Source organism: Lingula anatina, chromosome 4 (genome assembly GCF_051362555.1).
Source record: "Lingula anatina isolate TDL-2025a chromosome 4, LinAna3.0, whole genome shotgun sequence".
Classification (NCBI taxonomy): Eukaryota; Metazoa; Brachiopoda; class Lingulata; order Lingulida; family Lingulidae; genus Lingula; species Lingula anatina.
In genome coordinates, this window is record NC_141770.1 from 1813796 (window position 1) to 1837757 (window position 23962).

The window sequence follows — 23962 nt, forward strand, 5'->3', positions numbered from 1 at the left end:
ATCCAAGAAGGGGTTTATTTAAAAACAAAAAAATACTGACAAATCTGATTTTGAATTGAATGATAAAATTCAAAGGACTCACATATATACTAATTTCCCTCAAATATATATGTATGATATACATAACAATACTGGGAAGTTACTATTTTATATATATAAGTCAATCAATATGTATAGTCTATTTGTTTGGGAATATATTTCAATTAAACAAATGATAGTTCATGTAATAATTGAAAGAAACACATATACTAATAGAAGAGGTTTTCTCCATCAATGTAACAGAACAATGGAAACACTTGATCATGACTACAGCTAGGGGATAATATAGCGAGGGCATGAGTGTAGAGGGTACTATGTGGTACAAATACTATGTATGTACCTTCACAATTTGTAGAAAACGTGGTTCTTTGTTAGATACAGCAGACGACACATCATAATCAAGTATTCCTGGTAAAATCCATGGTTTCTGTAATCTACTATTATGCCACATTTTACAGCAAGTCTTAGTATTCCAAAGTGTGAAACAGTCAAAGTTCACGTTATCTCTGACTGCTGAGTAATTTGCATTGACAATCAAAGGTGTCAGTTATCCCACGGCATCTAATTCTGTCCAAATCAGTCTACTCCAAACATTGAATATCATGTGCAAATGCTACTCGATCAGGTCGTTGCACCTGGCAAACACACCGAGGACATTTCCTTCACCGATTCAGACCTCACGTTTGGTCAGTAACAGCATGTATCATGATCTTCTCCCATTTTTCATACTCCATGAGGATTTAAGTTAATGTCTTTAAAACAATGTCAGTAGGAATACATTATTTACATCTATTTCAGCGCCTTCAATGATCTCAGAGATCAAATCGACCGCTCGACAGTCAACAAGTTCCCATTATTGATGACGTCACCGATACATGCGGACACATTGTAAACACCAATTTGTGAAGTTCTTCTCCTCTCATTTATTGCACACGGAGGATTTTTCTGTGATTGAGTAATGTTAATAAATTCCCCACACCTTTCCGATGCTGAGTAAATCTATTAAATCTACAGGAATCTAAGTTGTGACTCACTTAATTATTGTTATCGAAAGCGAGGCTAGTTGATTGATGTCATCGTCGGTTGTGCACTTGTTCTAGGGAGAGGCACCCTCGGAACTTGAGGGAGAAGAATTCATGTGTTAGGAATTAATTAAGCCTTTACATAAGGCTGAAGCAACAATCATGTCGAAGAACGCAAAGGCATTTAATCACGTGGATCCTAATATTATAGAAGTGAAAAGCAAGGTAAGCGAAGTGGTTCGATTTGAAATCTACAATTGGTATCTGTGTCGAGTTATGTGACCCAGTTCTCAACATGCCGCTCGTGCTCTGCGTTTCGGACCACGGGTACCATCTGTGAATTTGGCCGTCTCCAGGAAGGCGTTTTTATGAAAACTTCCCAGTATTTAGTCTTTCAAGGTCTAGTTTAACATAAGAAACTACTCAATTATGGCACCGTTTGATGAGTAAGCTATTAGAAAACTGTTGTTTTGGACAAGTGTCACCGAACAAGAGGACCAAAAGGCAAAAATCAGTCACCGTGGGGTGACAGGCAGTAGTTGCTACAAAGACCTGGTCATAACTTTATATTATACAGTCGATATTATTCACAGATCAGAAATATATTCCTATTTAAGCCAAGTGCATATCTAACAGTCTGTAAATTACACTCACAGAGAGAACCACAAGTTTACAAAGTAAATCACCTCTAAACTAACAGACAGCTACTTGTTTCTTTTTACACCCACGCTGAGTTTGAGTTGATAGCAAATTAATTAGAATCCCAAGTGGGTGCTAATCAGTCATGCGGTAAATGGAAAATCTATGAAGTCTGGGCAGGTGCGTGGAAGCAACCACATCAATTTTTCCTGTGGTTGTTGGTGTACGGTAATACCAGATATGTGGACACCTTAGTGTGGTGTAATATGGCCAGAACATACCAGGCTGAATCATTGAAAACAAGTGAAGAGACCAGTTTAATAATTTCTGTCAGGTGGGAGATAACCTAATTTATCATTGAATTGCAGTGTTTCTCGTGATAAGTTAGGATCGATAGGTAGCCTTGAGTATTTCATGATTACACTCCATTCTTATTGATAGTTGTAATGTACTGGCATTTTTTGTTCTAGTTCTGCATTGTCTTGAACAAAATTTCTTTCCATTTGTAATCAAGTTAACACTTTGCTTTTAACTCAGTGGGTTTGCTCTTGCAATTTTTTTTTTAATTAGCCAAATATTTGGTTACTAGTATTTGATTATCGTATGGAACAATGGTGCAACAACAGTAAAAAAATAATAATAATAATAAAATAAAAAGAAAAATAAAATAAAATAAAAACAGGGATGATGTATCAATGCTGCACTCATCTGGTTGTTACGAGTAAGGTGCCCCTGTCCGTTTTCAACACCAGATTCTCAGGGTGTGGGGTAGTGTTATAAAAGGTTGGCTTCTGTGTTACCAGTCAGGTTCTCTGGACTGTTTTCACCACCAGATTTTCAGGGTGTGGGGTAGTGTTATAACAGGTTGACTTCTGTGTTACCAGTCAGGTTCTCTGGACTGTTTTCACCACCAGATTCTCAGGGTGTGGGGTAGTGTTATAACAGGTTGGCTTCTGTGTTGCCCTCATGTGTGTGTGAGCTTTGAACCATGTGGAGAGCAACTGGAGGTAAAAACATACATGTACATCTGGATAGAGTGCAGATGGCGATCTGGCAGAAAACTGTGTGGGTTTTCTCTAAATAGTTTCTACATCTTGTTATAGTTACAGCCAGTGGACAGTTGTAGTAAATACACACAATATCTAAAGATATCTCATTTCCCAAAGACCATGCATGACCTTCATGATGAGCCACTATGGGAATCAGAGATTTTGTTTTCAGGCAGTTTAAGACAAAATAAAAACCTCTCTCTTCTACCAAGAGCAGTATTGCATCTGTAGCTAACAGGTTTTCCTTGTGGAGAATGTAATGACACAAATGGCCTTCCAGTTTGGAAATAAAGTCGTGTTTCTGGTTAAGTTGGGTCTGCCTAGATCTTGGTGCAGCCCGTCCCATATGTCCATCTCATCATGATTAATTCAGTAAAATGGAGCAGGACTGCTCGATATATAACAGAGCTGGAGGGTGGAGTAACAGAGAGGCTGAGACAAGCTAAGTATAATGAGATAGTTATAAGGAGTTATAAGGGGAAGGGCTGTTGCTTTTGGTCAAAGTGAGATAGGGAGACTCAGCATGGCTGGGAACGCACCTTAAATTATCAGGAGACATAATTTGAGTATCCTAGACAGTTTCATTGCTGCATCTGAACCCAACAGCTGTGGAGGCTTAATAAGTAAACATTGATAAATTGTGCTTGTTTTTAATGACAGAATTTTGAGATAATTAGCAATAATGAGTCCTGTATCTAAAAGTAACTGTCAGTTAAATATTCTAAAGGCATAAATCCTAATAAATATCACTTTTATTAATGGTTTTCTAAATAACTAGCTGATAAAAAAAGGAAGTGGCAAATTTACCATCCTCACACTAAGTGAAATTGTCGTATTGGATCATTTTAACTGATAAGATAGAGATCTATTGATAAGAAGAGTAAGTGATTATTTTGTCATTAAGTTCATTAGTGGCATTAGCATTTTGGTGCATTAGTACCACAGGTGATTGACAAATTACACAGATTCTGTATCGTTTGGCCTTTTTTTTTTAAATTAGATGTTAATGGCTGTATAATAGCCTCAGCTGTGTTGTATAGGAGTCTCAATGTCAAAAAATTCTGTAGTCTTGTAATATTGTTCAAATTACTGTTAATGAGAAATTCCACTAATGCTTGTTTTGTTTTAATAAAGTTTTTTTTTTTTTTTTTTTTTTTTTTTTTTTTTTTTTTTTATGATGCACTAAAGAACCAAACAAAGGTTCACACAGCCCAAGGCATATTTACAAGACAAAAAGCTTTTTAACCTTTCTGAGGTGTTATTTTGATGACTACCGCGGCAAATCCATCTCCATGGGTTATATCTGCTGTCTACTAGGATAGCATGTAGCTGTCATGTACACTTGGTTTAACTGTGATTTATTGATAAACCAGCCCTTGTAGCTCATTATGGGAAAATTGTTTTTCTTTTTATCATGGTTTTTGTGTGTGAATACTCAAGCATTGGTTGCTCGCTTAGAAATGTCCATCTTCCAGTGACCAACATAGTTACCACATAAAAAGGGAGCTTCTCAAGTGACTTTGATAGTATGTAGAATGAACGTTGTTAAGAGGTAGAAGCAGATTCTCAGACAAGGATTCATAAGCTTTAAGGGGAAATATAGGAAAATAAAGAATTTTGGCTAACACAATATTTTATTTCAAATTGAGAGAAATGTATTAATAATCAGATAAATTGTTCTTCACTTGCTTGAAATACCCCCCCCCCCTCCCCCCCCCCCCCCCCCAAATATAAGTCCATGAAACTATTATTGACATTTGGAGAAATATGTACAACAATATATTTGGACAGCTTAGCTAAAACATAGCCTTAGTGTATATAAAAGAATATTTTATATCATTAATTTTTTTGTTGAAGTTGGAAATATGAACAAAAAGTAGTATTTATAGAGTTTTCTCCCTGAATATAATGTAAAATGTTTCTAAATCCCACAAAGTACCACAGGTTTCCCAATTGACCATGCTGGTTAAAGAAATATATCCCTGCACATGTATCAGATATGTATGCATACTCCAAGGTATAATCACTGGTCAGCAGACATTCCAACATGGGAAAAACACATAGTGGAACATTATGTACATTCTTATCATTCTATTCATCTGTCTTTATGCATTTGTGAATTAAAATATTTCTCTGACAGAAGGACTAGTGCAGGGGGTGAACTGTCTTGGATTTATATGAATTAGAAGCAATGTTTTCCATTTTACAAAGAGCCAAGAGGTTGAGCCATAAATTCAAGTGGTAGATTTTCTTGATTGATAAAATGAGGTATCTTGTCTGAAGGATTTGGGGTTTTCAACTGGTGTTAATCCTGCTTTAAGAGGGGGTGTTAATCTAATCAATAGAGCTTGTTTTAATGTGATAATGCAGGAAACTGATTTATTAATCAGTGGATGATCAAAGCAAAGAAGGATGGACTGTTGGATTTGGCCAAAAAAATCTGTTTATCTGCTTAAAAATCTCAGATTCCGTTATCTTCTAATTTGCTGAAAATAAGTTCACAGATAGATAAATCTATAAAAGCAAATCTTTTAGGAAAGTATGCATTGGAATTGAAAGTTGGGAAGGTTAGGCTTAAGAGTTATGTCTTTATTGAAGAGCATTTTATATCAGAATGTGTTTAGGATTGAAAATACCAAGGGTGTATTCCCAGATATTTAGATCGATCCAGAGATAAAGATTTAGATCGACCTAACTCCCTGGGGGTTCACGCTAAATTGCAGTAAGCCGAGCGCGCACCATAGTTAATTACCCCTTTACAGCTTTCAGTAGGCGGGACAGCCGCTTAAGCCGGCTTAGCTGACAGTAATCAAGTGAGACCCCCAAAAGGGATAGATCGATCTAAAATCTGTGGAAATGGTGTCCAAGTGTTGTTTAAAGAGAAAAGATATTAAAGTGTGACAGAAAAGGAGCTTCATGATACACAAGTGCCTCACCTCTCTGTCAGTTCATGTGTTCTAGTACAATAAAGAAACTGCATAGTGTACATTTATTCTGTAACGTTATCCCCCAACTTATGTTTCTAATGCTAAGAGGTTTAATGACATTTTTGTGGTTAAGAAATCGGGTGATATCCCGAGCCCTTTGTCACTGAGGAAGGCTGCGTTCAGGACAGTTTCAACAGAAATGGAACTTGTGTTTTAACTTCTTGGTGTAAGTACTTGATTGCAATCCGTCCTAACAGTAGTATTATCCGTCATAATTTCTGAGTGAAGCTAAAAGAATTACATACTAGTAGGAGGTTTTAGGGGGTGGGGGGTTGAATTAAAGTATCTATCATTCGTTGTTAAAATTGAAACGTTGTCTGTTAAAATTGGCCTGAACGTTACCCAAGGACTGTGTGTTAGAGGAAGAATAAATGTGAATTCATCTCATTTACTGTCATTCAACTGTGCACTAGTACTCTTGTCCTTGTAGAGTTTTATAGAGTCAAAACTGGTTTGAAGCAGTCAGATTTGTATCTGGAAGGAATCACACTTTTGTAGCTAGTTACATTTTTATTTATTAGCCAAAGTAGTCTCTAAAATTAATAAGACTGGGTTCCCATCCCTAGATTGATCTAACAGGATTGATCCATTTCCATGGGGTCCCTCGCTACATTGCTTTCAGCCCAAGCCGCTTAGACGTCTGGGACGCCTACTGTAAAGCTGCTAAACGATAGTTTATTACCCCCTATCAGCCTTAGAGGTGTGACAGACATCTAGCCCAGGTTAATTGCAATTAAGCGAGAATCTCCTCCAGTTAGTTCAATCCCAACTCCATAGTTGGTACAATCGTCTCTGGGAATGGTCTCCAATGGTGGCGTGAGGAGGTATGATGTGGAAGATGGCTTCTCTCACCTGTGGAATGCAGAGTTCACCTGTAGATATGACAATGATGAATGAGGAGATGACACCATACTTCTCTCTACACTGTGCAGTGGAAGGCAATTCTCTATATGACACAATACAGAGATATTACTACTACGCTGATGATGTAACTGGTGGGGTTTGAAGTCGCATTTACAAATCGGCCTGACCTGGTGTACTTATCACCTGTGGTTAATTTAACTTAATCATCTGGGTCACAGACAAGAGTTGGAATATATTCAGTGGAAATTTGCCTCATATCAGGGTGACATAGCATAAGGCCTTGATTGTTCTGCTGAGGATGTGATTTTGGGAGGTCTGAGATGGCCCCTTTTGGACATGCAAGGCCAGTTTCCAGAGGAGATCAAATGGTCAGCCTTCTATATCATATTATTAATAGCACTTAAAAAGTCCTCCCCCATTTCATTATGCAAAATAGTATGGAAGAAAAAAGACACAGTACATGAAAGATATTTGCTTTTGTAAAAAAAAAAAATGTCTACTGTGCCAATCTCTTTTAAGTGTAGCAGAGACCTGGCTAGATACCAATGTATTTAGCTTATATCCAGTGTCAGCTTGCCTGCTATGTAGAGAATACGAGGAATGAGCACCAACGCCCTGGTATACCTACATTCCTACGGAGCTGTTATTTACATTGCTCACTTAGGAACATAACAGACATGGTTCTCATAGGGCTGTTATGCCTTGTAGATTTACACACAAGTTTATTGAGCATTGTTAGTCATGTAGTTGATATAATATACAGTATGTATTATCTATATGAACAGGTATGAATATATTTTATAAATGTGGTAAAACCAATTGAGATAAAATTTGTTGTTATGACTCAGTTCTCTCTCTGTCTCTTACACACACACACACACACACACACACACACACACACACACACGTGAAAGCCGGTATCCTCACGCATGCATGCACACACATGCGTGCAAGGAGACAGAGATTCGTGCAGAGACGCAAACATTTGCTCAAGCACTCATGCAGCCCCGGGTGTACACACACAAATGTATGATTAGTATTGATACAGCTTTGTATATATATGATACTGACTGTCAGTCCTGGAGAGCTTATTCCCAATGAAACTATCGTATTATGTAGGTCAGTCCAACTCCCAGGGGACTCTTGCTGAATGTAATCAGATGAGCAGATTAACGCACTATTTCTTGTTTCCAATCACCAGCTTCTCTGTATTCTTTCTGTGTATTGAACAATAGTTTTATTAGAAATGAGTCCTTCAGCATCTTATCACTATGATTATCCTATAATCTGAGGATCATCCTAAGACTATGATGAGATTATCAGATATATCTGATGGATGCACACTGACAGGAAGTAGACACTAGCATGATATGTTGATAATGTGACTTCAAGGACACTTGTGTAGCCAGTTTCCTGGTTCATTATTATCTCATTACCCCTCCCTCCCCCCCCCCCCTTCCATAAAAAAATCCCATCAGTAGAAATCAGTTAATGTTGGTGCCAGTGATAACATATATTGGCTGCAGTATGGATGAATTTGGACTACAGTTTAAAACTGATTCTAAAATTGATTATTGAATGTGATAAAGATACTGTGCATGTTGGCATTTAAGATGTTGATATCATAACCTCTCTCCTCCATAACACAAAATACTAGAAACCAGTCAGATAAATTAGTAGTGTTGTGTCCCATATGACTTTGTGGTCACGTGTGTAATGATTTCCATTTTCAATTAGTTGCATGTAATGAAGTATTTTACACTTCATCAATATCACTGATTTGTGGTAATATGCTGTGATATCCCTAGACCCAGGAAAATTTGATTAACATCGGCTGGGAGAGAGAGAGCAAGACTCCGTTCACATGAAAAATCTATTTTCTATTCGCGGTATCTTGTGATCACTCCGAGCGAGAATTAATTACAGCTTTGGAAGTAACTGGCTCGCACTGCCAGTAATTACACCGCGGGGTATTCAGGGCACAGACCGTGATCACAAGATACGGCGAATAGAAAATAGATTTTTAAAAAATAGGTTTTTCATGTGAACGAAGCCCAAGTACTAGTAGAACAAGTAATTCAATTATTGCTGATGACTGCAGACTGAAAAGACTGTGCTTTCTTTCTTTGATATAATATATAAAATTTTGGTCATTTGTGACTTTTTTCCAGGTGACATAGTGAGTCTTTTGATGTTAGAAAATGTGATTTGCTCAAGAATAATATCTAGACATGAAACGGAGTGAAATTTACATGGTTTTATGGTTGTAAAAGGAAAAATGGCATTTGATAATGTGAATGGCAATTCTGCTCATCCATTTCAGCAACTTATCGAAAAGAGAGAACCCGTTTGTCTTTCCTTTATGCAATTGTGATCAAATAAATTATGTTTGTCTAAATATGCTTATTTTCATCTTTCCAGTTCGAAGCAGAGTTCAGGAGATTTTCCATAAACCGAGAGTCTTCCACACAATTTGAGGCGTTCCAGAAGCTGCTCGGGGAGCTCCATTTCCTACAAGACATTCCATTTCTCGTCTGCTACACAGACCCAAAAGACCAGGAACTTTTACCAATAAATAATGATGAAAATTTTGTAAAAGCAGTGTCCACAGCTAAACCTATTTTAAAACTCCACATTCAGAAAAAAGGTAAGTTGCCTAGAATCCCAGGAAACCACAAATGTTCTGGATCCTTTTAAGGATGATTGTATTACTAGTATTGTTCTTTGGGTGGGGCATTAATGATATTAATGCATGTCAGTTGTGTATAACTCTTCACTTTATTTATCACAGGTAAATGATTAGCCAGTGCGAGTGCATTTCTGCTCTGGTTAGTGTAAAATTGACAGACCCTCTCACCAACTACTAGTACTACCTCTTCTTTAAGCATTGGCCTAGGCCTACCTGCAGGGGTTTTTCCAGGATTTAGGGTACAGGAATCCAAAATATGAATCTGTAATTTGGTCATCGATTTACAGGGAGTCCAACTCGAGCAAACCCAACCAAACAACCCAAAAATTTTGTCAGTCGTTACAACATATTTGGAAGTAAAGGCCGTCTTTTGAGGAGTCCAAATGATGACTGGATGACTCGGAAGGAAAACCCTTGCCTACTTGGGTCGCATTCAGACTATATAATATGTGGATCAAATATGGCCGACCTACTTGAATGCTTGTTATGTAATCCACGCAGGGAATCTATTCAGTGTCTATTAGCTTTTTAGTGTGTTGCTATATTTGAGCCGTGGACTAGTTGATCCACTGTTCTGTATGGGGCCTTATACCCTTACTAGCAGTAGGCTGGTATCTGTGAGCATCAAGCACTGGTACCAGATGCAGGTGATGGTTGGTTGATCAAGTGGGACACTGGATAGGTCAGCGATGTCAACTCAACAATCAACAGATCTACAAGGAAACTTACTAGTATCTTTCAAAAAGCAGTTTTGAAGTTAAAAGGTCCTTGACTGTCGCTCATGACCAGATTATCATTACTTCAAGGTCTAGATGGAGTACAGTGGGGTTTCTTTTAATTTTTTGCTCTTAAAACACGCAAAAAATTGAAATGCCCCTTGGAAATTCAGTACTAAGTAATATGCTTGGTTGTCTGAATGATTTGTTGGTCCATTATAGTTTTGACCCAGTCTAACTTCAAAATTGACTGAAGAGAGCTATAAAGACCCAGTGAGGCAATAATGTATGTCTTTCTCTCTCTTCTTTCTGCAAAGGGAGATGAAAAGGTGTGATAAGAACCCCACAACCTGAATACTGGTATTCATCTCCCAGCTCATGGGGGGACAATGGCTACCTCAGAAGATAAGTCGGCAAAATTGAAACCCTCCCTTTGATATGTAATGACATGGTACGGAGTGACAGGCTGGGATGACCTGTGTTGTGAAGAGCTCAGCTGTGAGAGATGATTATATCAAGCCTGAGCTTAGGCTAAATTATATAGTATAGGAGTCTTTTTGAAAGGTTATGAAGTGTTAAACATGCCAAGAATTAAGGGAGGGTTCTCATGATGTTAAAGGACAATGTTCATGTAAAAATCCATTTCTCGAATTTTGAAGATACAGCACTCAATCTATACACTAGAGGTATGTTTTAATCGATCCCCGCCATTTAAAAATTATAAAAACAATTTATTAGTAGAAAAAAAGCGTTTTAGTAAACCTCACCTCAATATGCAAAAATGAAGCAACAGATCTGGGTCACGTGGTACTGTGACGACAATCACGATAAAGGTCTATGAGACTCAACTGAGCTGCAGGTGCATACAGACGGAGAAGTTAAGGAAAGTTGTGTTGAACGGAGTTGAGGAATTTTCGTTATGCCTCGGTGTGTTGCCGTGGGATTCACCAAAATTTCAGCTCTCGTTGACAATCTTTCTTTGTCTGTGACGGTCTTCCATGACTTACTTACTAACTTCGGTGACAATAGTTGCGATGCTCTAGATCATGGTCACCTCAGGTGGTTTAGATCATATCAAGAGCTGGTAGTCTTTCAGATTAACTGTCAACAGTTGGCAAACTTACTGATTGCTGATGCATTTTAAATGCATTGTAGTTGACCAAAAGCTCGTTTACAACAAACCTGTTAATTATGCACCGCTGCAATTCCCAAGCCAGGTAATAACAGGTATGAAACTCGTCTTGGTGGGCTTTCATATTTTTCAATATATCTCATTTATTTCATGGGGTTATTTTATTGGTATTTGTAAATGACGTTAAATATCAATACTTAAACAATTAAGTTCAAACACGGTCGCGAACATTAATAAAAGAAATTGCTCTCAGGGTATCTTGAAGCTTCCGTGGAAGAAAACGTGTTGAGGAAAAACATATTAAAGAAAAAATGGGAACTGCTATAATAAAATGGTTCGTTATCCTAATTCGTTTATGCTTTGAGGATTTGTTTCTGAAGATTATTTCATCTGAAATATTAAAGAATTTAAAAGATTGATTATTTTATAACTTGAAACGCAAATTCTGCGTCAATACGCAATTTTTTTTTTGCAAATTTGTAAGCTTATAACAACGTGCTATAAAGATCTACTCAAGAAAAAAATTTGCTTGGGTAAAATTGAGTACGGAATGAACTGGAGACACTTGGCTTGTCATTAAGTTTACACGAAAATATGTCAGGTAACTTTATACTGTCTTTGAAAGAGTAAAGATTGAAAGATAATTTTAGACAAACTTTGACGGGGGAAATACCTACAAAGAGTAATGGGCTATTTCGCCAACATCTTGTTGAAAATTTTACACTGCAATTCTATTCAAATAAGCTAAGGAACTAATTGCCAAATTAATACTCTCATCACATAACAGGGGGGTAACCAGACCTGCAAAAATTGTACGCACATATTTAAAAAGATTACAAGCACATACAGCAAAAAGTAGACTTACGCAAAACATGAAGGACAGCGTAATCACAGCAAATGTACCTCATATAGTAGCTTAATTTCCATTAATAATAAAATCATTATTTAAGTCAAAAATATTCTTGCGATTTAATAACTATTTTAATTTACCCAGAACGGTATATTTATTTTAAAGGCGGTTAACTGAAATATAGTTTTATGATTTGTTTGTGAAAATTGCCCATGTCACCCTGTTAGTTTGGAGGTCTAAGCTGGATCAAGTCCGTGTTAACATTCCTATGAAGTTGTGCAGGAAAAATTCTTCCTTTCTTTCTCCAGCTCCTCGATAAACCTGGTGTTCAGATTTTATCTAGTACCCCCAGGTCTACGGGAGCTGCGCTTTGTAACTAACGCACAGGTAGATTTTTACCTGAGATAACTGGAGTAAAGCTTAGATAGAGAGTGCGTTCGATACAAGCAAGACAAATTGAATGCCATTTAACCCTCTAATTAAGAGGTAAAGGAAGTTCCAGGTAGATGGATGATTAAGATAGGACTTGTAAAGGTAACGGGCATTGTTTACCTCAGTTTAATAAAAGTATGCAAGACGGAGTGTCAGCGGTTTAATAAAATAAATTGAATTTCACAAATAACATGGACCTCATATGCAATAATCAACATTTCCCTTAACTCATTCAAATGCAGTGTTTTATACAACTTGGGATAACCATTATGAAATGCTTGTTAAAGAAATGACTAGACGGGAAATGGTTTTACACAGCTTCACGAGGATTTAGACCCCTCCGGTAAGAGATTTGAATGAGTATGAACTTTTATCAGAAGCCAGAGAAGTCATCTTACAGGTAGACAATGCAGCTCAGTTTGACAGCTAAGCACACTCTGTTCTCCAGTGGCTCGATTGTCGTCATTAGACCACGTGACCACGTAGCTCATTAACTCCCAGGCCGAGCAAATAGGACGTTTTTTAAAGCCAAAAATTTACAAAATGAGCTTTTAATTTGTGTATTTGGATAAAGATATCGTTAGTTGGGCATGTTTTCTGAAGAATATGTTCCGTTCAGGCCATTCTGACGGCATGAAGCAAACCCTTTAAAGTTTCTCAGTGAACCTCCTCAGAAGAGGAAAAGAACATTAAAATTATATTTTCCAGAAATGCATTGAAGCCACAAAATTTGTCTTTTTCCAATTGTTAAAAGAACTAAATAAAATTGGCAACAGATGTAACAAAAAATTCGATGCCAGTTGTTGACAAGGGTTAGGTGCTCCACCTGGTGGTAAACAACAGATGTAAGAATGCTTCTGATACCTGTCAACTGTGATGACAACTGTCACAGGGACTTTTGTGGTTCTGGTACAGCCCCCCCCTCCCCGCTCCCCCTCTCCCAGGTGGGGATGTTGGAGGGGGGGGTCAAATGAAGTGTTCTTTGCCTGGGAAAAGTTAAAATTTGATGCAGATACATGGGGCTGATACACGAAGGTTTTATGGTAGTAGGTCCAATTTTGAGAAGACCCCCCCCCCACCCCCTCCTTTGAAATTTCTAGCTCCGGGCTTGTAGTAGGTATCACTTCCACTCCTTTTGTCATTGATAAATCTATGTAAAAATTATTCCATTATCACAATGTAGTGCTGATTGTACCTTTTCTCAGAACTTAATTAAGTACACTGCATCTATAGAAAAGATGGTCAACTTGATTGCAATACTGCATGTCAAACATGCACTACTTAGCTAGATAGATTATGGCTGTGGCACCAATGTTAAAGACTGAGTGAATATGGTCTGTGGTTGGTACAGGGTATATATTCAGCGTTATGTAGACCTCTCCACAGGCTCTTCTGTCTGTGTTTATCCAATGTCCTGGTGTGTTTGCCTTGGACCATAGTACTGGGGTTAAATCACGGGATTGGAGTGGTAAGAATTTCCACTTCATTAATGCTCAGTTCACCTCTGTTTTACTTAAATCATTTCGTCTCTATGATAGCAAGGAGCCCCTCACCCTTTAGGGTTACACCTTCATCAGCTCATGAAGTTGGGTTTTCTACACCAATTTAGACAGGTATTGAACTGTTTGGAGGAGTTAGTTCAACACGTTTAGGATCAGGTGTCTAACTGCAGAGTGGCTGGTTTTGTATCTAATGTATCACAGTAATAGTTGCTCCTGATCTACAAAAACCTAATCTCTAATGTCATTTTCTTTGACATATTGTACCTGCTAAATAGATCTCTTCATTAAAATTTTACTAGTACTCCCCTTTCATGTCAGATTTTTTTTTTTTTTTTTTTTTTTTTTTGACAAGATAAAAGATATGATACAGAAAAAGACCAGGTACCTTTTATGTAAAATAGGAACAATATGCAGCGTAAGAAAAAAGAAAAAAAAAACATCCCATGATAACAAATATGAGTTATTGTTTCGTGTCTGACATTATCACAGCGAGTTCCACTTGTGCTGTAGAGTAATGTGTTGCATGGAAATATTACATGATTATGAAAATAAAGAGATAAGTTAGATTTATTACAAGCCAAGTAGTGTATGTTGTCTACACAAGCAGTAGACTACCAGTGGTATGCGATCTTCTCAGCTTGCTGCAGAAATGCAATTACACACAGATAGCCTAAGGACGTTGAACTGGTGACTTCTTACCAGAAAGAGAAAACTTTGGGTGTTGGTTTTGTAAGGGAGACCAGATTATTTCTAACTTTGAAATAAAGATGGAGGAATAGTGTGTGTGTGTGTGTGTGTGTGTGTGTGGGGGGGGGGGGGGGGGGGGTCTTTACTCAGACCTGATGATTCATTTATGGTAATAGCTACAGGTAGTCAGAAGGTGGAAGTGAAGAAATAAAATTTGTATTTTACTCATCATTTATATTATATTATAGGCTACAGTTACTCAAACTTTGTCAGGGGGAGATTAAAACCACAAAAACAGAAATTACGAAACTGGTGACAAGCACTACTACAACAAACCTTCCCCAGTAAATTCCTTGCTGTTGGGAAGGCTGAAATGCAGGCTAATTATAGTTTGTCTCGCACTGGAAGGAGACATTTGCATTGAATGGAAAACAAGGAATTTGAGAAAAGATTTCAGCTAATTATATCTAGTTAAACCTGAGTCACAGCAGTTCTGGCCTTATTGCCTCCATTGTGTGGGGAAATTTTACGCTTGTTACACATTTTAATTGACAGGAGGCGGTAGCTGTTGCCATGGCTACCATTAGTTAGTTAAATGACAAATTATCACGTAGCTCACATTTTAGACATATTTCAGTCATTAATTTTGGTTCTGGATGTCTGACCTTCCCTCAACCCACTCCTCTACAGAAAGCATTCGACTAGAAAACTTTTCTCTGAACTTTTTTTTCAAGATGAAAGTTTAAAGCAACCTCTTCCAATTTCTGTCAATAAATGATGTTACTAGTATTATATATATTTTGCAGTAAAAGTTTACTACATTCTAGTACTTTTTGGCAGTGTGTTCATGAAAGTCACCAACGTGGAATTAAGACTTTTTTTTTCAAAATTCTTTTTGTCTTTTGATAAACAAGGTGCCCTCCTGCTGCCCAGAATATTTATATAAAAGTTTGTTTCCCTGGTCACCCAAGTTCCACCTTAGCCACAAAGTGCCCTGGCATGACACACATGTGCTGGGAAAGTTGTTGAGAGCTGAAGTATTTTGTTGGTCCTTGGGTCCATTGTTCATAATTGGATAAAATGGTGTGTTTGCCTGTGTTGACAGAAAGAATATGGTAGCAGATATATAGTGTTTATGAGAGCAGGACAGGGTGTTTAGAATATATACAAAATAAGAATCTACTCCACTTATGATTAATTGTAAAATTTTCAACCTTTTCCTTGTTTGACATGAGAACACGTACTATCATCTCAGTCTTCAAAGATGAAACTCATTTCTGCAGTTATTTCATGCACTACCAGATAATGAGAGGAAAAAAATCTAGCATTTTCGACCCCGTGTATTGGTTAATTTGTAGGTTAACAATGCAGTGTAAAGCAGTCCTGTTTCTTCCAGTATCTTGATATTAAAATCCAGTGTTTTAGCAGCTCAGCTGGCCTGAGAGGGTGTTACATGGACTATAGGGTCAGACTGGACAGGAAAGCCTGCATGTTATCAGCTGGGTGTTGTTTTAATTGGACTTAATGGAAAACCTTTTACTTTGAGAGCTATAGAGGAGAGACGGTTCATGTTCAGTTGTTATTGGTATCATTTGAGCTGTTCCTATACTGTCAGTGTTGGGAGATCACAGAGCATTTTCGTCAGCATGCCAAGTTATTAATTGTTCTTTTCATGGGCAATAGATCAACATTTTATTTATGAAATATGTAGGGTTTTCCTGTTTCAATTTGCATTGTGTAAATTATTCTCTCATTTGCAAAATACACACCCCAAACTGTTGAAAGAATGAACCAGGTAATGTATGTTTTCTCTTTAAAAAAGCTTTCCCTCAAACCAGGTAGAGTCTCATACAGAACGAATATCTAATAAACGGTATATATTAGATCTGAGTACAGAATAACCCTTCACAAAGTTTTAGTGCACTTGCTGTTGGCTCTCCATTTCTCCAGACCTGTGGGAGATCATTATCAGTCTAGCTGTCTGGTCCTATCAGACATTACCAACTTTTCCAGTCAGCTTGGGTTGGGGTTGAAGGATTACAGGAAGGAAACTATCTTCTTGGTGGTCTCTTCTTCATTTTGGTGGTTCACCTTAGACGGATGTGTATCCCTTGTGTAAACCTGATGCTCTCTCAGAACAGATGAACTGATATATTTTGTTAAAATAAAATCATAATATTCTGTGTGATATCTTCTATTTACAAAAATCATATTTACACACACAATACAATTTTCTAGAAACAGATGAAATGGTCCCTTTTTTTCTGAAAAGAGTAGGAAGAGATGTTGGTAACAACAAAATCACAAACTGTACTAATAACAGAATGTTCCTTGTAAGAAAGATTGTTGCAAGAGGTAATACATTCAACATTTCTCATCTTTAGAATGCCCTGAAGATATTACATAAGACCTGTAAGAAATTCAAATTCTTAAAAAAATTTCAAAGCATTTTTGTACACAGAAAATATGCATATTGGCCAAATGTTTTATCAGAACAAAAGAAATTGCTACAGGAAAATTAATGATGACAAAATAATGGTGCCTGGTAGTTGCACTTCCCATTGCCATTTTTTTCTTCTTTTTTTAGCCCAGTTGGCATGTCGCCTTCTTCCTGCTGGCAAAAATGCTACTCTGTTCTTAGTGTGCACTTTGAAAGTCGACAGATCTATGGACGTTGTGTGTGTTGTAACTCTTGTCGTCAGCTGGAGGCTTGTACCCTTTTGGCCACCAGTAATTTGGTAGAGGGCAGTTAGTGTGTATTAAAGTTCAGATGAAATGGAAGTGATTATTGACTGTGAAAAACAAGGAAAAAAAATATGATAACAATTGTCTTTCCACAAAGACTAATAGAAAACAATATCATGTGATTAGGACAATGTTGTGTCTACTTACGAAAACAGGCTTGTACTGCTTGTCTAGGTCAGGATGTGATTTGTTATCTCCCTCTTTCCCCCTCTCTCCCCCTCCCCCCTTTCAATCTCTCTCTCTCTCACTCTCTCTCTCTCTGTCCTGTATTTAGTTCATTCTTAATGCTGTTCTTGTGAGAGAATTATTTGGGTTATTGTCCCGTCATGTACCAGTTGACTCAGTGTCGTAATTTTATATAATATGTGCACAAATATTCTCCCTCGGTGAGTGTAATCAGGGGGCATCTCTACATGGTTATAACTCATGAACATATTTCAAATACCAACAACATATTTCAAGCACCAACCAATATTTCATTTCTGTCAAGTTTTATCACATTTAGAAACAAAAATGTACTTAGAATTTGAATCGCTTTAAAGAACTTTGAAATTGACTCTTTATCATGAACCAAATATTGCTATGTGCAAATTTGATTTATCAGTGTTGCATGAATTCTGCTAAAAATGAGCTCAATACTCAAAAGAAGTACTAAATACATTACACAAGGAGGGACAATATTCCCCTCTAAAGGAGCGACACAGAGTGACTAGTCTAGGCAGGGTGACATTTATGTTCATTATTCATATCTCATCTACTGATTATGTCTCCATTATGTATGCAGCAGCATCTAGGAAGGAATGTCATGGCCTCTGCCACCTTGTGTACCTAACTACAGAGGAGAAAGAAAGGCCATTTTCTCCATTTGATCTTCTTTTTAGTAAGCAGTGTTAAAAAGACCAGCTCATTGCCTTTGGTACTTTCCAGACAGTCTTTATAGAATGTTTCTGTAGGAATATTGGGCTTTCAAAGAGAAAGGACAAATTTCAACCAATATTGAATTATTTATTTCATTTATTTTTATTTATTGATTTGTTTGTTTTCTAAATACATTTGTTTTTCTTCATTACACCTCAAGTTTGAGTAATTTTGGACTCAGATTCGTGACAGTTCTCACTAACATTGGTTTCACCCCTCAATTTTCAGGACAGTAGAGTACAAATAAAGCACAGACATTATCTTAACAAACTCCTCCTGAGACACAATATTTCCCTTTTTTCTGCAGAGATATGTCACCAAAATTATGTTATCCATTTCACATCTTTGACCCTAGGAGAGCCTTCCTGCTGTGCCACCATGTCAAATAGCATCTAACAGTTAGGCATGAACTCTTAATCAGATTCTGCCTAACTGTTATATACATTGCCTTTCCCTGAACTTTTCTGTTTAGATGGCATTATAAATCTATAAATAGGATAAAATGTTATCTTTGTAAGCCTAGATATTAATGGTTTATAGAGTTGTTAAATTGTGGGTTTGTGATTTAGGTTGTAAGGGAGAAAGCTGCACATTTGTCTAAATATTCTCTTCTGGGTGCTTAGTTAGGTAAACAGTTTGCTATTAAACTGGAGTAAGAGCGCATTCTCAACGAATTAAGCCAGGCTTTACAAAGCCGGTGACCTAAAAATGGCGGACGTACATGAAAGAAAAACCGCCTAATCTTTTAATAGTCTCTCCGCCTCTCACACGCCTCCCCACACGTCGTCCCTGCGGGGTACAGTAATTAAATCTCGGCTCCGAACATTAATATTTTCCGTGAATATCTCTGGTGATATTATCTCCGTAGATAGTCGATTCATTGCTGCTCTACGGGCCAAATTATTCCTTTTTCGTCTCTGTTTTCAAACATAATAGAACAGAAGAGCTTTTTTCCTTCGATCGCCTTCAGCCGCCATGCTTTCTTCACCACGAGTTTAACTGATGAGCATGCGCACTTAATATTTCTCAGGTAGCTTCCGCATGGCGAACGGAGCCGAGATTTAATTACTGTACCCCGCAGGGACGACGTGTGGGGAGGCGGAGAGACTATTAAAAGATTAGGCGGTTTTTCTTTCATGTACGTCCGCCATTTTTAGGTCACCAGCTTTGTAAAGCCTGGCTTAATTCGTTGAGAATGCGCTCTAAGAGGAATGGTATGTGTATTGTGAACTGCTTAGGTTACAATGGAATCTGATGACTTGGGTTTCCCATTGGATTCTGATTCTGTGAATGTAAAAATAAATTTGAGTACTATATTAATTATTGAATTAAGCAAAATTGAGTAAGAAGTAATTCTGTAACATCAGAAATATATTTTTTATTGTCTTCTCACATGAGTTGTAACATTTTTATGTTATATAGTTCTTGGTCTATTCTTTAGTTGATAAAGAGAACTTGTAAATGAATATTGTTTTGTTAAATTTCTGTGTGAAGAAATTTAACTTTTTAAAACCATGATGGCATTATATATTGTTAATTCAATATTTCAGGAGAAAGCTGGGCGGAATTCAATGGCTATGGAACGTTTGGGAAGCGTCGCAATCCAATCATCAGTAAGCTTATCAAAGAAGAAGTCAAGCCAAGGCCTCACATCGCTATTAGCTTGCCAGAGGATTTCCGAAGGGTGTCGGCCATTATTGACGTAGACATTGTACCTGAGACTCACAGACGAGTGAAACTATGCAAAAACGGTTCAGACAAGCCTCTAGGTTTTTACATTCGGGATGGCACCAGTGTACGGGTGACCCCTCATGGACTGGAAAAGGTACCAGGAATTTTTATTTCTCGGTTGGTGCCAGGTGGTCTGGCCGAGAGCACGGGGTTGTTAGCTGTGAACGACGAGGTTCTGGAGGTAAACGGTATTGAGGTTGGGGGCAAAACGTTGGACCAAGTGACTGATATGATGGTGGCTAATAGCTCCAACCTCATCATCACTGTCAAACCTGTCAATCAGAGGAACAATCCTGTACCGAAACGAGGAGGTGTTGGACGCGATTCGCAAATGTCGCACGCCTCTCAGATGTCTATGGGGTCCACCGTTTCCGTGGCTTCTCAGGAAAGTGATGAAATTCGTATTGTTGAGGAGGAAGATGATGATGTGAAGGACCATACGCAACTGATAAATGATACGAGCCCAACAACAAGTGAAAAAGACCAGGACAGTGCAGTGGTGACATTATAGTGCCCACCACTGTTTTGTTGAGTCACACATATTTACTTTCTGAAACAGTTGTTGACCCCTTTCATGGTATGTCAGATATTCAGATATGGGGAAAAGAACACGTGTAAAGATGATTGACCAATATATTTTTATAAAAATGAAGATATAGACAATTTTAAAGATAATGACGCTGTAGCCCATGCTTTGCAAGTCACTCTAGCCAGGAGAGAACTTCATCAGCAGCTGAAGTATTCCCCAAGTTAGAAGTATATGGAAATCGTATAAATATGAAGAAAAAGCCAGAGAAGTAGAGGCAGAATTTGCTTAGAAGAAAAACAGTGAAAATGTGAAATATTGAAGATAAATGCAAAGATATTTGACTAAGGACTTGGATTGTATCTTGTGAAGTTCTTAATGCCTTTCAGTGCATGCTAAGAGAACGTATTTGGTCACACTGAAAAAGTGTGCATTTGCAGCTAAAAAAAATTACAGTTTGTGCTTAGAAATTACCAAAACAACTTCAGTGCTTCAAGTCACAGCAAAAAGAAAAATATTCACTGTTGACTAATGAAAGGGTTTTTGTACTGAAGACTGATGTGTATATTTGACAAGTAGAGTAGTATGTAATTTAAGGTTACAATGACATAAGGTTGAAAAAAAGATTTAAAAAGATAGGAAGAGCCATGTTTGAGGTAGATATATTTATATCTTTACATGTAAGATTCACAATTGGTCAAGGTTACATTGTAGGAAAGCAGGTTAGCAATTAGATGGATTCACGTTATTTTGAAAGATTTAGGATGTGGAAAGCATTTAGAGAAGTAGGTGTAGAACAAGAAACTCCCGTTGAATTGAACTTCTGCTCTAACTTGTATGCATAATATTTGGAAGATCCTTAAAGTGTATAAAATGTAAACAAGGCTTATCCTGCAAATATGAAATTTTATCAAAATTTTAGACTGAAGAAGTGAAAAGAAGGTTATTTCATTTCTTCAATTTTTCATTGCAAAGACCCCAAATTTTTTATATAGGTACAAGGTATTTGGTCACTTGCAAGAACCAGTTCAGTACTTGTGTATTGATAAGTGACTGGTTTGAGAATACAAGACTTCACAGTGGGAGTGAATGTGACAAACTGCTGAAAAAAATCTGATCTTCCATGAAAAAATGAACAGCAACGATTAAATGGGACTTTGTCCGAGATTAAATGGTAGCAAAAATATTCAAATTGTTTCAAAACAGATTTTATTTCAGATAACAAGTATTGAAGCCAAGAGAAACTCCCACTTTGGATAAACTTTAGTAAATTCTTTCTAAGATCAAAAATACAGATTGTTTCTATACATTCACTGTTTAAATGACTTTACCAATTAAATTTTGGCCAAGACCACAATTGAAATGGAATATTTTGTTGACACTATTGATAGAGTTATGTATACATAAAGATATGTACATTGTATTATATATATGGTATGCTGACAGAAAAAATGGAAAACCACAACTCAAAGTAGAATACAGCATTTTTATCAATATTTTCATTTACTTTTATCGTTCTTACATTTGTTCTGTTAATCATCTTGTGTGTTTAAAGATCTTGTCTGAGATTGGTACCATTCATTTCATGTCTAGGTTAACTATTTAGATAGAGAAATATTTATGGTTAAAAACAATTTTTTCACCTTGGTCAGGTTGTGTCTATGTTGATTTCATTTCTCAAGGTAACTTTCTGAACAATATAATTATAATTTTCCAGAAAATATTTACTGTTTATCATAATTATACATATAAAAACAAGTGATTTAAATTTACATATCATTTGAAATTTTATATATGAAGTATATATTTCAACAGTTACAAGAATATGGGAACATATGGTTCAGATTATGAAGTAATTGATTAACTGTTAAAGCTGGGAATTGTGTGGACGTCTATTTTCACTGTGAAAAAACCAGTGGGCCCAGAGAAGCACATTACTACCCATTGATTCATGTAAAACACTGTAGTGTGCATAATGTTTGTTTGGTAAGATTAATGCATTAAGCAATATATTTATGTTCTTAGGACGCATTCAGAACGTTGGACTAATTGATCTGAGGGTCAAATATGGCGACCCACCAAAAAGCTTGCCATCTTATCTGCTTATAGACAGTGAATAGATTCCGCATAGGGAATTATTCAAGTTGGTTGGCCATATTTGACTCTTGGACTAGTTAGTCCACTGTTCTGAATGCAGTTAGTAAGATTCTCATTTCACAAATGCAATATGGTTGTTATATCTGAAACTGCTGGCTTGATAGCTCAAGGTTGTATCACCTAGATCTAGACCCCAGATAGTACACTTACAAAACTAATCATGATTTCACAAATGTTTAACCTGGATAAGACAATGAGGGAATAAACAGAATTAGAAGTCTTCATGCCAGGAGCTTTTTGTGTAAAGAATAACTGAGCTTACAAATCTTGCAATAGAGAAATATTCAGAAAAAAATTGTATGTAATTCATTTGTCATTACTACTAATTATAATTACACTTGACAGAGATGTATGAACCCCAATTCCTGCTCATAGTATTTAGTCAAGTATGTTTATTGGTTCACTATGAATTTTTTTCTCTGAAATTGAAGGATAATAGATTTGTCAAGGAAATTAAACTTTGACCTCAGTTTTTGCTGAGAATTGTACTTTTTATGTGCATAGGAGAATGGGAGTCTATATTTTATTTCACAACTTGGCTAATTTTACATCTCTTCCTTCTTCACCATCATTCCCTGGACTTCCAAAATGGTTCTTATCGTACTTTTTTTCCCCAGAAGTACTTCATTGCATGCACAGTCTATATCATATAATTTTTATTATGTATTCATAAAGAATTCATATTACTTGAATGCCGGATTTGGCTTATGATAGTAGAAAAATACTACTAGTTTTTGCCTAAGAAACATTCACTGAAACCAGTTGTTATTGTATATATTGTAAATTTTCAAGTGTAGATACATCTTTTTCTAAACGGCTTACATAGTTAAACCAATCATTGCACAGACTTGTCAATCTTGATTGATAATGAAACGGACTATAGATGGTGACACTAAGCAAGATGGGCCTCATTTTGTACTTGTCTGATCAGCAAAAGAAAAAATATGTGAAAAGAATTTTTATGGATAAATACATAGAAATGCCAGTCTACCAGTTGGTGATTGGTGTAATGTGGTAAGAAGTCATTCATTAAATTTTGTATGTGATATTCACGTACAGGAGCAGGCCATCACAATTCTGTAACATCTGTGGCATTTAATGGACAATAAAGTGCCCGTGAAATCTTAACAACCATATTAGTGTTGGAATTTTGGTTATTTCTCTTAGATGTTGGAAGTTGTGGCCATGTTTGAGCAGTAAAATTTTTAAAAAATTATTGGATATACCCCCAGATCTCCAATTGTGAAACCACCAAAATCATGTCTTGTTGAGGGCCA

At 36.9% G+C, this 23962-nt stretch overlaps 1 protein-coding gene across 1 annotated transcript; it reads left to right on the forward strand.

Annotated features, from left to right (window-relative positions):
* Nucleotides 1-1092: 1092 nt before the first annotated feature.
* Nucleotides 1093-23819, forward strand: LOC106157931 (partitioning defective 6 homolog beta). Its single transcript, XM_013533732.3, has 3 exons — nt 1093-1286; nt 9022-9247; nt 19822-23819. The coding sequence occupies exons 1-3, from the start codon at nt 1224-1226 to the stop codon at nt 20511-20513; spliced, it is 981 nt and encodes a 326-aa protein (XP_013389186.1). The 5' UTR covers nt 1093-1223; the 3' UTR covers nt 20514-23819.
* Nucleotides 23820-23962: the final 143 nt, after the last annotated feature.